The sequence below is a fragment of the Brassica rapa genome, chromosome A01 (genome assembly GCF_000309985.2).
Source record: "Brassica rapa cultivar Chiifu-401-42 chromosome A01, CAAS_Brap_v3.01, whole genome shotgun sequence".
NCBI classification, from domain to species: Eukaryota; Viridiplantae; Streptophyta; class Magnoliopsida; order Brassicales; family Brassicaceae; genus Brassica; species Brassica rapa.
Genome location: NC_024795.2, coordinates 25,550,556 through 25,563,565, shown reverse-complemented (window position 1 = coordinate 25,563,565; position 13,010 = coordinate 25,550,556). Strand labels below are relative to the sequence as shown.

The 13,010-nt window shown below is 39.1% G+C and overlaps 1 protein-coding gene across 3 annotated transcripts; it reads left to right on the top strand.

Moving 5' to 3' along the window:
- Nucleotides 1-7,513: 7,513 nt before the first annotated feature.
- Nucleotides 7,514-12,067, top strand: LOC103842374 (polyadenylate-binding protein-interacting protein 4). 3 transcript variants are annotated; one of them, XM_009118994.3, is made up of 16 exons: nt 7,519-7,780; nt 8,087-8,096; nt 8,134-8,270; nt 8,356-8,511; nt 8,619-8,755; nt 8,902-9,086; nt 9,463-9,646; nt 9,740-9,952; nt 10,030-10,157; nt 10,236-10,296; nt 10,414-10,444; nt 10,790-11,040; nt 11,121-11,264; nt 11,355-11,447; nt 11,566-11,649; nt 11,753-12,067. In XM_009118994.3, the coding sequence occupies exons 3-16, from the start codon at nt 8,147-8,149 to the stop codon at nt 11,780-11,782; spliced, it is 1,821 nt and encodes a 606-aa protein (XP_009117242.1). In that variant the 5' UTR covers nt 7,519-7,780; nt 8,087-8,096; nt 8,134-8,146; the 3' UTR covers nt 11,783-12,067. The 3 variants fall into 3 exon arrangements, with proteins under 3 accessions (XP_009117250.1, XP_009117242.1, XP_009117258.1); XM_009119002.3 differs by lacking the exon at nt 8,087-8,096 and having other exon boundaries at nt 7,514-7,780; nt 8,125-8,270; XM_009119010.3 differs by lacking the exon at nt 8,087-8,096 and having other exon boundaries at nt 7,522-7,780.
- Nucleotides 12,068-13,010: the final 943 nt, after the last annotated feature.

The window sequence follows — 13,010 nt, the reverse complement described above, 5'->3', positions numbered from 1 at the left end:
AAAGATATTGGGTCCATGGGTCAACCATTAACCCATCTAACTTATTTAAATTAATGGGTCATGGGTCAACCCAACCTATTTAATGGTTGGGTCAACCCAACCTATTTAATGATTGGGTTGACCCATGACCCATTAACAATAAACCCATTTGGGTTTTGGGTTGGGTTGATCCATTTGACTCATTTTGACACCCCTAGGTAAGAGAAATAAATAGTAAGTGATAGGTAAGATAATTTTTTTTTCTTAAATTACTTAATTTACAATATTTTTATTTTTTTTAGTATTTCGTCTTTTTCATATTATATAGTGTTTTTTTTTGACAGCAGTGTTGTTTATGTTTCACATATATTTCAAAATAATTAAATATAATATTTTTAATTTTAATTTTTAATTAAAATATTAATTTATATATATCTAATAATTAATGTAACAAGATAATACGAATAACACTGAAAATTTTGATAACATATTTTAAAAATATAAAATAACATTTAAAATTAAACAAATTTTAAATTTTATAACGAAAATTAATATAAAACGGAAAAAATATTATTTTCTACTGTACTCAAAGTTTGAAACCTCGCTTTAATTGACACATGGTATACTTAAGAAATTATATATATATATATATAATCATTATATCCGTTCCTTTTTAAAGTAAGATATCCAGCAAAGAATAAAATTGATTTTCTTTTAGGTTTTATAGGGGAAATAGAGCTATGAAGCCGTGCAAAATATAAACGCCATGATCAGAGATCGACACGTGCGTTGTTGAATGATTCTGGCTGTCTGATTTTGCACCCACGAAAAGAAAAAGGAAACCAAATTGCAAAGAAAAAAAACTAATCGAGAATGCCGTATTGTCAATTTTCTCAATTACAAATTTTTTAAATAATTCAAGACAATCACTTTGGGAATGTTTTGACATGATAATAGTCAAGAACTCAAGATTACTAAACTCAAGATTACTATTTTTATGAGTCATAATTCAAATTCATTCAAGATTCTATTAGAGGATAACTATCATTTGTATAGCATAGATATTATTCCTTGTATATTATGAGATGATTCCTAGAATATCTCAACTACTTGTACTATATATGTGATGATCAATATATGTAATCATTCAAGGGAAACATAACCTCTTACATGGTATCAGAGCGTTCTATATCCTAAACCTAGCAACGCTTCTCTTCTCTCTTTTCTTTTCTTCTTCTTCTTTGTCAAATCTCGATCTCCTAAATCTCTCTCTTCTACAAACAATGGCCGCTCCTGTTCTTCCACACGAACGCGCCTATGGCGTCACCAACATCAAGCACTACATTCCCTTCCTTCTCGACATTGATGATGGTAACTATGACGCATGGAAGGAGCTGTTTCTCACCCACTGCCAGAGCTTCGACGTCTCTGGACATCTCGACGGGACTCTTCTTCCTGCTGATGATGCTGATGTTGCTTGGAAGAACCGTGATGGGCTTGTCAAGCTATGGCTATATGGCACTCTCGCGAAGGATCTGTTCAAAAGCACCTTCAAAGCCGGTGGAACCTCACGCGAGATCTGGATCCGTTTGGAGAACTTCTTTCGCAACAACAAAGAGGCTCGAGCGATCCAACTGGATCATAAGCTTCGCACACAAGAACTTGGAGATCTCTCGATTCACGCTTACTGTCAGGAGCTCAAATCAGTAGCCGACTTGCTCGCCAACCACGATGCCCCCGTTACAGAAAGAACTTTGGTCACCTACTTGCTCAATGGTCTTAATGGGAAGTACGACAACATCATCAACGTCATTATGCACCGTCAACCGTTTCCAACCTTTGACGAGGCTCGCTCCATGCTAATCTTGGAAGAGGAGCGTCTTGGCAAAGGAAAGAAAGCGCTATCCCACAAAGATGAGTCGGCGTCGTCACCAAAGGTTCTCGCTGCTTCCGTCTCTTCCAACGAGCAGAAACCACCACAACAGACCACTCAACGAAGCTTCTCAAACAGAGGAAATGGACGAAACAGAGGCAGAGGCAGGGGACGCCAAAACAACTACCAGCCACGACAACAATTCATGAACTGGAACGCGCCTTACTGGCAGAATGCATATCCGCTGTGGCCTCAGCAGCAGTTCAACCCTTGGACTCAAATGCCGCATAATGCTTACCCGCAATCGGGAATTCTAGGCCCGCGACCACAACAATCTATCCCCCAAGGACCACACGCCAATGCAGAACAAAAGCCAGTGCCTACGATGGACTTTGCAACCGCGTTCAATACCATGACACTCATTGACCCAACTGATAACCAGTGGTACATGGATTCCGGCGCAACTGCCCACCTCAGCAACACGGCAGGTAATCTTAAGTCTGTAGTTAATTCTAGCATCGGAAAAATGGTCACTGTTGCCAATGGTGGTAAGGTTCCAATTAACTCATCGGGCTCTTTTTCCTTTCAAACACACACTCGCCCTCTTGCATTGAAATCTGTTCTTGTTACTCCTTCGTTGATCAAAAATTTAATCTCTGTTCGTCGCTTTACTAAAGATAACTCTTGTTCTGTGGAATTTGATCCTTTTGGTTTCTCTGTGAAGGATCTTCGAACGCGGAATACGATTCTCCGCAGTGATAGCGAAGGGGACTTATATCCGCTTCTTCCAGCTTCTAATAATGCGATGGCGCAACCTTTTGCTTTTCTTACTACTTCTTCTCATGTTTGGCACCGTCGTCTGGCTCATCCCAGCGACGAAACTTTAAATTTGTTGCTTTCTCATTCTGTTTTGTCTTGCAATAAACGTGATTTGCCTCATTTATGTTCAGCTTGTCAACTCGGAAAACACACAAAACAACCTTTCACCACCTCAAAAACGATTGTCAACAATCCTTTCGACATCGTACATTCTGATATATGGACATCGCCAACCCAGAGTCTAAGTGGGCACAAATACTATGTTCTCTTTCTTGATCACTTCTCCCACTTTCTCTGGGTCTATCCCTTGTGGTACAAACATGAAACCTTCTCTAAGTTTCTGCACTTTTCAAATTTTGTGAAAACTCAATTTGGCAGAACTATAAAGTCATTACAATGTGACAATGGAGGAGAGTTTGACAACACAGAGTTTCATGAATACTTTGCTTCCAATGGGATAACTTTCCGTTTCTCCTGTCCACACACTTCTCAACAAAACGGAAAGTCGGAGAGGATGATACGTACAATCAACAATGCAGTACGCAGTCTCCTCTTTCAAGCAAACCTACCATCTTCTTTCTGGGTAGAGGCGCTTCACACGGCGGTCCATACTCTAAACATCTTGCCTTCTAAAGCTATAGCCAACAAAACTCCTTTCTCGGCTTTATTCAACAAACCGGTATCATATTCTCACTTAAGAGTCTTCGGCTGTTTATGTTACCCTAACCTCAATCACTCTCACTTACAAAAGCTTTCTCCTAGATCTTCAAAATGTCTTTTTCTAGGCTATCCAGCTAATCATCGAGGGTATAGATGCTACGATCTATCAACTAGAAAGATCATCATTTCACGCAATGTGAACTTCGACGAAAGTGTCTTTCCATACAAGGATTCAAAACGCAAACCTGAATCAACGTATGACTTCCTTTCTTCTGACGTCGAACCCTCTCCTCTGTTTCACCAAATACTGGTCTCCTCTCCTGCGGTCCAAACTCCAACGGCCGCAGTACAAACAGAAACAGAGGCGCCAACTCTCCCAACCCAAGCGGTGAGAGAGGCTCCAAGGCACTCCATGTCAACCCGTTCTAAGCATGGAATCACAAAGCCTAAACACATCATCTCTCTTCTTACTCAAACACAATCTCCATTACCAAAAGGCCATCTTCAAGCGCTCGATGATCCCAATTGGAACCCGTCCATGCATGTTGAGTACGATGCTTTTATTAAAAACAAGACTTTTGATTTAGTGCCTCGTCCTCCTAACACTAACATTGTGCGATCTATGTGGCTTTATAAACATAAGTACGATGCAGAGGGCAACTTTAAGGGTCACAAGTCGCGCTTAGTGGCAAATGGGAAGTCTCAGGAGCAGGGTGTCGACTTCGACGAGACGTTCAGTCCGGTAGTCAAGCCGGTCACTATACGAACTGTGTTACATCTTGCTTTAACTAATAATTGGCAGGTGAATCAGCTAGACGTACAAAACGCATTTCTACATGGAACATTAGACGAGGACGTGTACATGTTTCAACCTCCCGGCTTCGTTGATTCTTCAAAACCAAATCATGTTTGCAAGTTGAATCGCTCTATCTACGGATTAAAACAAGCGCCGAGGGCCTGGAATGCAAGATTTGTTAACTTCATTACAGCAAATGGGTTCATACAATGCAAATCTGATACAAGCTTATTTATTTACAAGAAGAATGGCCTCATGGCCTATCTTATCCTCTACGTCGATGACATTATCGTGACTGCATCCACCACCACTCTTCGCGACACGATCATTCAAATCCTTAAGTCTGAGTTCCCCATGACAGACTTAGGCCGCATCAACTCGTTTCTTGGCGTCTCCGTAAGGTTCAACGACAAAGGCATCTTCTTGAACCAATCTCAATACGCACATGACATCATCAAACGCGCCGGAATGGCTGAATGTAAACCGTGCACGACACCAGTGGATCTCAAATCTAAACTCGCAGACGATGATGGCAAACCGGTCACAAATGCAACGGAATATCGAAGCTTGGCAGGGGCGTTACAGTACCTGACTTTCACAAGACCTGATATCACGTACGCGGTCCAGCAACTATGCCTGTTTATGCACGATCCTCGTGAGCCCCATCTGGTTGCATTGAGACGTGTAATCCGTTACTTGCAAGGCACGAAACAAATGGGCCTGCAGCTGCTCAAGAAACAGAGCATGAAGCTCACGGCGTACACAGACGCTGATTGGGCGGGGTGCCCTTCCACACGTAGGTCAACGTCAGGCTTCTGTCTTTACCTGGGCGACAACCTCATCTCTTGGTCGGCAAAACGACAGCCCACGGTATCTCGCTCCAGCGCCGAAGCCGAATACAAAGGTGTTGCGAATGTTGTGGCTGAATCGTGTTGGCTACGCAATCTCCTACTCGAGATGGGAAGACCCCTACAACAAGCAACAGTGGTCTACTGTGATAACGTCAGTGCTGTCTATCTCTCCAGTAATCCGGTTCAACATCAACGAACAAAACATATCGAGATAGACATCCACTTCGTACGAGAAAAAGTGCTCATGGGACAGGTTCGTGTCCATCACATTCCTTCCAGCCTGCAGTATGCGGACATCTTCACAAAGGGCTTGCCGTCATCACTCTTCTGTAGCTTTCGGTCCAGTCTTGGTGTGACAGAGCCCACGCTGCAACTGCGGGAGGGTATTAGAGGATAACTATCATTTGTATAGCATAGATATTATTCCTTGTATATTCTGAGATGATTCCTAGAATATCTCAACTACTTGTACTATATATGTGATGATCAATATACGTAATCATTCAAGGGAAACATAACCTCTTACAGATTCAAATAGTATGCAAAACCCAAAAAAAATATGAACGAGTATGTGTGTCTATGTATATCTGTCAGACTCTCATCTCCATCACAGGAGCGACGTGGAGCAACGGGGGTGAATTAACTACACTGTTGAATTTGTTACCTTCACACCATTTTATCCCTTTCTCTCTTTTTTTTTTTACGAAAACAAAACTTATTCGATTTGACAAGAAAATACAGCAATGAATGATCAGATCGGATATTGAAAATATTATTAATTTTTTTACCATTGCCACGTGAAATATCACTGTTTTCTCTGTTTTATATTTTGTATTTTTGTTGCTTTGTCTTTCCTTTTCAATGTTTTCCACTGTATCTTTGTTCTTTTATAGCTACACCTATATTAGCTCCCGTATTAATATGACCCCCTGTTTGAGAATGCGCTAAGCGCTAATCGGACGGTCAGATTGGACCTAGCGGCTAAAAAAAATCGAGAATTAATCGAAAATTATTCGGGATAAAATTTTTAGATTGTTTACTGTGTTAAAAAAATATGTTAATCTTCAATTATGTATAACATTAATACATTTTCATGTTTAAGACTGTATAAAACACAAATAGAATATATAAACTTAATATAGTGTAATTTTCATCAAAATTATGAATATAAATGATATTTATAAAATTTTAGATCAAATAATTAATAAAAATATTATTAAAAATAAAATAAAAATAAAAAATAATTAAAAAATAGATTAGGCGGTCGCCTAGGCGGCTAGGCGGTCATTTAGACGGTCTAGGCGGAAAAAATCGGATATCCGATTTTTTAACCAATTTGGCATAAATCGGAGCGGAAGAATGACGTGTAAAGCTCAAACGGCTAGGGGGTCGATTTTTAGAACAAGGTATGACCTATCTGTTATAAGTAAAACACCTCACAAAGTCACAATGATCTCTGTTTTTGGGACCAAATTCTGTTCTCTCCCACGTTATGTATCTGAATAATTTATTTTTGGTAGTTAAGTGTCAATTACTAGTATTCAAAAGTCAAAACTAAACGTTGCATGTCTAAATTATAATTTCAATACAATTTGTTTTTTTTGTTGCAGTTTCATATTTATTATTTTTCTTAAATACTTTTTATGCGCCACCCTCCCCCAGTCCCCCACATAAGTTTTTTCCTAGCCATTTAACATAAAATACATAACATTTTATTCATGTTTCTTTTAAAAAACATTTTATTCATGTCGTCGGTGTTAGAACTCAACTCAAAACCTTCCCGAGTATCTTCCTTTTGAATGGTCAAGTAATATACATGTTGGGTTATCTACGTTCAAGATGATCTTTGCTTGCTTAATTTTTTCAGCTATTGTCATTACTCATTAGTATTTTAGTCCTAGCTTTATGGCGACAAGTACTATACTCCACCTTCGATCTTGCAAAAGGCGTAAAGTGAGATTAATCTTAAAGCAAGTCATGATGAGACATGTAACGAAGCATGTAATCTTATAGATTCAAGCTTCTTACAATAATAAATTAACTAATGATTTTGAACTTTATGGAGTCGTTTTCCAACTAAGCCTATCAATACTTTTTGCCCCCTCTCCCCCCACCTTTCTGTCTCCTTCAATGCTTAAGTACTTCGTTTTCAATAAATATAAACACATATTAATCCCATTGTCAAGCGAACCATTCGCTTGACAAAGTTCATTCCAAAGTATGCTAAACGCTTTGATAAATCTCTTTACTCTTTGCTAATTTCTTTCACAAAAGGTAAATTATAATCGAAGGATCGACTTCTTTATACGTGTGTTAAAAGCTGTACAACAAACCTTTTGTTTTCACTAAAAAGCATTGCATCAATGATACATCAGACGTTCTTAATGGCTAAGGTAAATGAACAACTACAAAGTTGGGTCCAAATTCAGTTAATAACCGACGATGAGCCCATTATTTTCTGGGCCCAAATATAGTTAATAGCCCGCTCAAATCTAAACCGCCAGATGAAGAAGAGAGACCATGTTAGTTTACCATGCACTTCCCCGTAGCTGATTCATTCCCCCATACATCGATCTGTGCCGTGCGGCTCTTCGCTCTTTTCATCATTTCGCTTCTCGCAATCAGCTCCGATCATTGTCTCCGAATCGTCCACCGCCACTCTCTCCGCGCGAATCTCAGCTCCGTACGGAACCCTAACTCGCTCCGGTTGAACCAATCGATCGAGCTCGTCCCTTCTCCGGAGCATTTCGTTTTGTAGGTGTGACGGCGAGTTGGTTTTCGGATCGGGATCGATTTTTTGAGGTAGTGAATGAGTCTTTTAGCTCCGGATTTGTATTCCATTCTCCGTGATCCATCGTTCCTCCGCGTTATCGGGGTAGATGTGGTGATTCAGATGGTCGATTTAGGGTTTTGATTCACTGGAATACGTAGTTCAAGCTCGATTACGTTTGAGATCCCTTTGATTGATTGCTGATGTTTGTATCAATGCCTTTGCGTCTAAGCATCTTGCTATTGATTTGATTTGTTATTCTCTGATTGTAATTACGTTTTTGTTACTTAAGAGTTAAGATTATACGCCTTGTTTGTTGTTTGTTCACATGCTTTTAGATCTATTTGCTTTTTCTTTAACTCCCTTGCTTTGTTAGTTTGAACAGTTTTGAGGCTGGAATGAATATGCAACCTGGTCTTCCGTCTAAGGCTTCAACAAATGGATCTCCCTACATAAGAGGAGGGGAAAGAGAGGGAGTTCTGAATAAGGCCAAGTCTATAAAGTCACATCCCGCAAATGCTGGTATGCTGTTTATACTCTGTGATATATCTGCACTGCGACATCATGTTCTGAGTTCTTATGCTTGTTAATATATATATATATTCAGCATCCAATGGTGAAGCTGGAAGTTTGAAGGGGGATTCACGCGATGGTTTAGTGTACCTCACAACGTGTAAGATTGGGCATCTTGTGGAAGTGCATCTGAAAAACGGATCGGTTTATAGTGGTATATTTCATGCTGCTGACGTGGAGAAGGATTTTGGTGAGGCTTTGAATCAGAATTTACCTTAGATATGTGTGAATGTGAAGCATAGAAGAAGTATTACCTTTTTTCTTGCTGTTTTATGATTTTTTTTTTTGAACTACCAGGAATCATTCTAAAGATGGCATCCTTGATTAAAGACGGTGGTTTACGAGGGCATAAAGCCCGTTCCGAGTTTGTCAGAAAGCCACCTTCCAAGACATTCATTATTCCTGCTGATGAGCTTGTGCAAGTTATAGCTAAGGTGTGCTTGCTTTTATTAGTTTCATGCGAATTTCTTTTTTTTCTGTTTTAAGTTTATGTCAATGCGTTACATGGCAGGCACTATGGCAGGGACATTACGTTGAGATTTGACATTTTAATTCTTTATATCATTGATGTTTGTGTTAGGATCTCTCCATATCCAGTGACGGCATGTCGAATGCCGTTCAGAGTGAGAAGTCGGGGGAGCTGTTAACGGACTCTTCTATATCAAAGTCGTTTCATACCGACCAGGGAAGAGAGCTAAAACCCTGGATACCTGATGGTGATGTTCCTCAGGGTCTGGATAATGTGTTTGATGACCCTTGGAAAAGGTATATATATACACATTTGAATTTCTTGCAATATTTTTTGGATGCTTGGTTTGTAGATTTGTTAGCTAGATCCTTACACCATTATTTCTTAGCTTAACGATGTATGCGAGAAAAACATATTATATTTTTTTGTGGGAATGAATAGATTATTTTTTTGTGATTGCACGTTGTCCTGGTTATGATATTCCTTTTGGAAAGCTATGATATTTCTATCTCTCTGTTGAACTAGAATTGTTTTTAGTGAAAAACATATTAGCATATTGTGGGGAAGAGCCTTGGTGAATGTCCATATGTTTAGGAAGACTATTGTTTCCATATCTCTCATAGCACGACTATTTACAGGTAGTATGTTCAGCTGATACGTTTCTGTTTGTAGGGGTAGGGGATGGGATCAGTTTAAGGTGAATGAGTCACTGTTTGGAGTCAAGAGCACTTTCGATGAGGAAATCTATACCACAAAACTTGACAGAGGTATTCGTACTAGAGAGATGGAAGAGAGAGCGCAGAGGATTGCGAGAGAGATTGAGGGTGAAAATACCCGAGATCTTCATGTAGCAGAGGTAATTTTTGGCGGTTTTACTTGCACAGCCTGATCCCTACGTTTCTTTGTTGTTATTATATAAATGCAGATTTCTAACTGTTCATGCCTGCAGGAAAGAGGCTTTCAGCTTAATGAGAAATTTGATATTGACGAGGAATCTAAATACTCAGCTGTCCTTCCAGCTGATGCATTTGATGATAGTGGGTTTGATGAGGAGGACGACGAATTGCTGGACACTTGCAACGATGAGACTTTTGGTGGGTCATCTACTTCTACTGTCCAGAAGCCAGTTTCTTCTAGTGGCAAGGGATATGGAGAATTACGGGTACGGTTGAGTTCTTTTTTTTTTGGTAATAGTTTCTAGCAGAACAATTGTTGATATTGACATTCATTTTCATTCAGGATGCCAGTCAGCCTTCTCGGAATAATACAAATGTAGATCAAATGTGCTCGATATCTGATGATCACGCTCAGCACCTTCCCTCTGAACAGCGATCGAAAGATTTTACTGCCCCAGGCAGCAGTATCAGGTCACTTTTTTGCCATCACCTTGTGGGCTATTAAATCATCTAAAAAACTTCCCTCACATTAGTTTCTCTTGAAAACAGTGAGAGCCAGATGGGTGAGCGAAGAAACAAGAACAATCCAGAGTTTTCCCACAGTAACAGAGTAAATTCACCTCCTTGTTGATTATGCGTGTTTAATCAATGATTGCGTTTGGCAACGAAATTCCTGTTCTATTATTTTATAACATTGGTTCTTTGGCTTCCTTTTCTGTTAACACAGTCAGCTGAGGAATCAGTTTCTGGTCATGGAGGTATACTCTGTTTCTTTCTTGCTCTCTTTTCTATATTTGTTTATTAGTTTGAACAATTCATGCCCACAGAGTCTGAACTTGTTTTCCTGTTCTACACGTAGAAATACCTTTCCATTTTTACAAGCATGGCTCACGTTTTTCACTCGGCCTGACACTAATATTTATATTCACGCTTATCTCAATAATGTCCCACTGATGGTGGACTCTTTTAAAGTCGCCAAATAGAATCTAGAAAAAGTTGCCTTTGTACATGAGCAGTGGTGACCTGTTATTGAACCTCTATCTAATGAGGAACCAAGTCGTAGGCGTGAGTGGTAAGAAAATATTGTGTGTTTTGGAATATAGATAGCAAAGAAGGTGCAAAACTTGGTGGTGGTGGGACCTCGGCGTGGAAGACTGTTGCTGAGAAAGAAAGGCAAGTCAGTGAAGTGTCTGGTAAACCAAAATCTGAAAGCTTTACTGGGCAGTCGGCTTCAAGAAGAAGTTCAGAGAGCCGCCCAGGTCCTTCAACATCAAGTCGTCCTGGACTTTCACCAAGCTCGTCAATTGGTTCTTTATCATCATCAGAAAAGTCAACGCTTAACCCGAATGCAAAGGTTATTTTTATATGATTTGTCCAAACTTGATTTAATTGTTATATTTTTTTAACTAATCAAGAGTCGTTGGGTGTGATCAGGAATTCAAACTGAATCCAAACGCAAAGAGTTTCAAACCAACAGCTGCTGCGCGACCTCAGTCTCCAATGGCAGATGCATCATTCTACTACCCTGCTGCACCTGCACCTGTTCAGCAGATGCCTGGAATGCCTCTTGGTTACGGAGTAAGTTCATGGTGTTGCTGTATACAACCTAAATTCATATTCAAACACGAAGCGAAAGTCCTCTAAAACTTGCCATGTAATACTTTGCAGATTCAGCCGCAATATCCAGGACAGCAGCAGATGATATATTATCCTGGCCACCAGCATCCTCAAGCCTTTTATCCTCCAAATGCACAACCCCAGGTATGAATTGACACTAACAACACAAAACACTACCTTATTATAACCGTCAGTATTCACAAGAGATCATCGAAAGAAAAAAAAAAAGTGTAATGGTTATGGAATTGTTGTGATGTTTTAGTTTCCGCAGCAGCAGCAGCAAATGATGATGGGTCGTCAGCCTAGGCCGCAAATGGTTTACATGCCGCCTCCTCCGTACCAGCCGGTTAGTTTTATATTCCCTCTTCTTTTTTTTTTCTGTATTTATGTTCACAAAGTGTTAAGCTTTTGGATGCTGAGATTCTCTCGCTCTCCATGTGTTTTAACAGGACAATCCATATAATCAAGGACGAGAGTGATAACCCGATGGTGGTGATGTTGTCTTTCTGTTGGGAAGGATGTGAACGAACCAACCCTCTGTTTTGGTTTACGTTCTCTCCTTTTTGTTTTCTCTCTCTTCCTTAGCCAGTTACTGGAACTATTTTCTCCGTTTTTTAAGATTACCGGTCGGATTTTTATCTCATTTAAGAAAAACCAAAAAAAGAAGCAAAAAACTATCTATTTGTAATATATTTGTATTCTGAAGATATACATATTTTAGAGTTTAGGTCTTTCTCATGTGTCGTCACTGATTCGTTCGCATTTTTGTTTGTGTTTGTGTGCTTTTGTTTTGATACGCTTGTTGCTTTTTCAATTTATAGGTGAACTTTAGTTCTAAAATCTAAAAACTTGTGATTGGTTTAAGAGGAAAAGACAAATTTCAAAGCACGCAAATATATATTCGTTGTATTGTTTCAATCGCAAAAATATTCGTTAGTTGATTCGTGTTGGGCAATGGGCATGTATCATTTAGTAAGACGTTAAATGTTTTGCTATCCATAGCTGGTCTTTAGAGGGCAAGATCATAATAACGAATATGGAGTTGTGGGTTTGTCGTTGAGACTATTTGGTGGGCAGCAAAATGTTTAAGATTCGACAAAGAAGAAAAGAATCATACCTAATTTTGCTGATGCACGTATAATTTCTTGTAGCTGTATTGAGCCATTTGTGTTTTTCTTTTTTCTTTTGATGATTCTCACTCAACATCCGAAAACTAGTTTGCCTTTTTTCTAAATTCCATTTTCCCTTGTCAAGTGGAGATTCTAACAGTCACTCTGAGTTTATAAATTATGATTGCTCACCAATCTTCATCTAGAATTAACCTACAAGTATATTCTATAATAAATGGGAAGAAAATGGATTCTTCTCCTTGCTTGACTTAATTCCGATTTCTTTTCACGCGAAGTAAATTATTAAGTACCCATAAAATAAAATAAAAATGATGTTGGCAACTTCCACCAAGACATTTGATTTTTGTTTTTTAAATCTACTGTTCTTCGGCATGGTCGGTATGGTAAATTGGGATTGGACAATTGGTTTTAAATCTATTCTCAAATAGTCGTTATTTAATTATTGATTCTTAATTATTTTTTATTTAGGTATTATGTTAAAAGATCATATAGAAAAGGGACCCAAAACTCCGACAAAAACTAGGAGACTATAAACGACAAACAAAAAGGAAGGGAAGTGTCTATGTTGCTTGTGACG

Coding starts and splice junctions, on each gene's coding strand:
- LOC103842374 (XM_009119002.3), top strand. CDS start 8,147: ATGAATATGCAACCTGGTCTTCCGTCTAAGGCTTCAACAAATGGATCT. Junction 9,953..10,029: donor AGGGATATGGAGAATTACGG/GTACGGTTGAGT, acceptor ATTTTCATTCAG/GATGCCAGTCAGCCTTCTCG. Junction 11,448..11,565: donor CTCCAAATGCACAACCCCAG/GTATGAATTGAC, acceptor GTGATGTTTTAG/TTTCCGCAGCAGCAGCAGCA.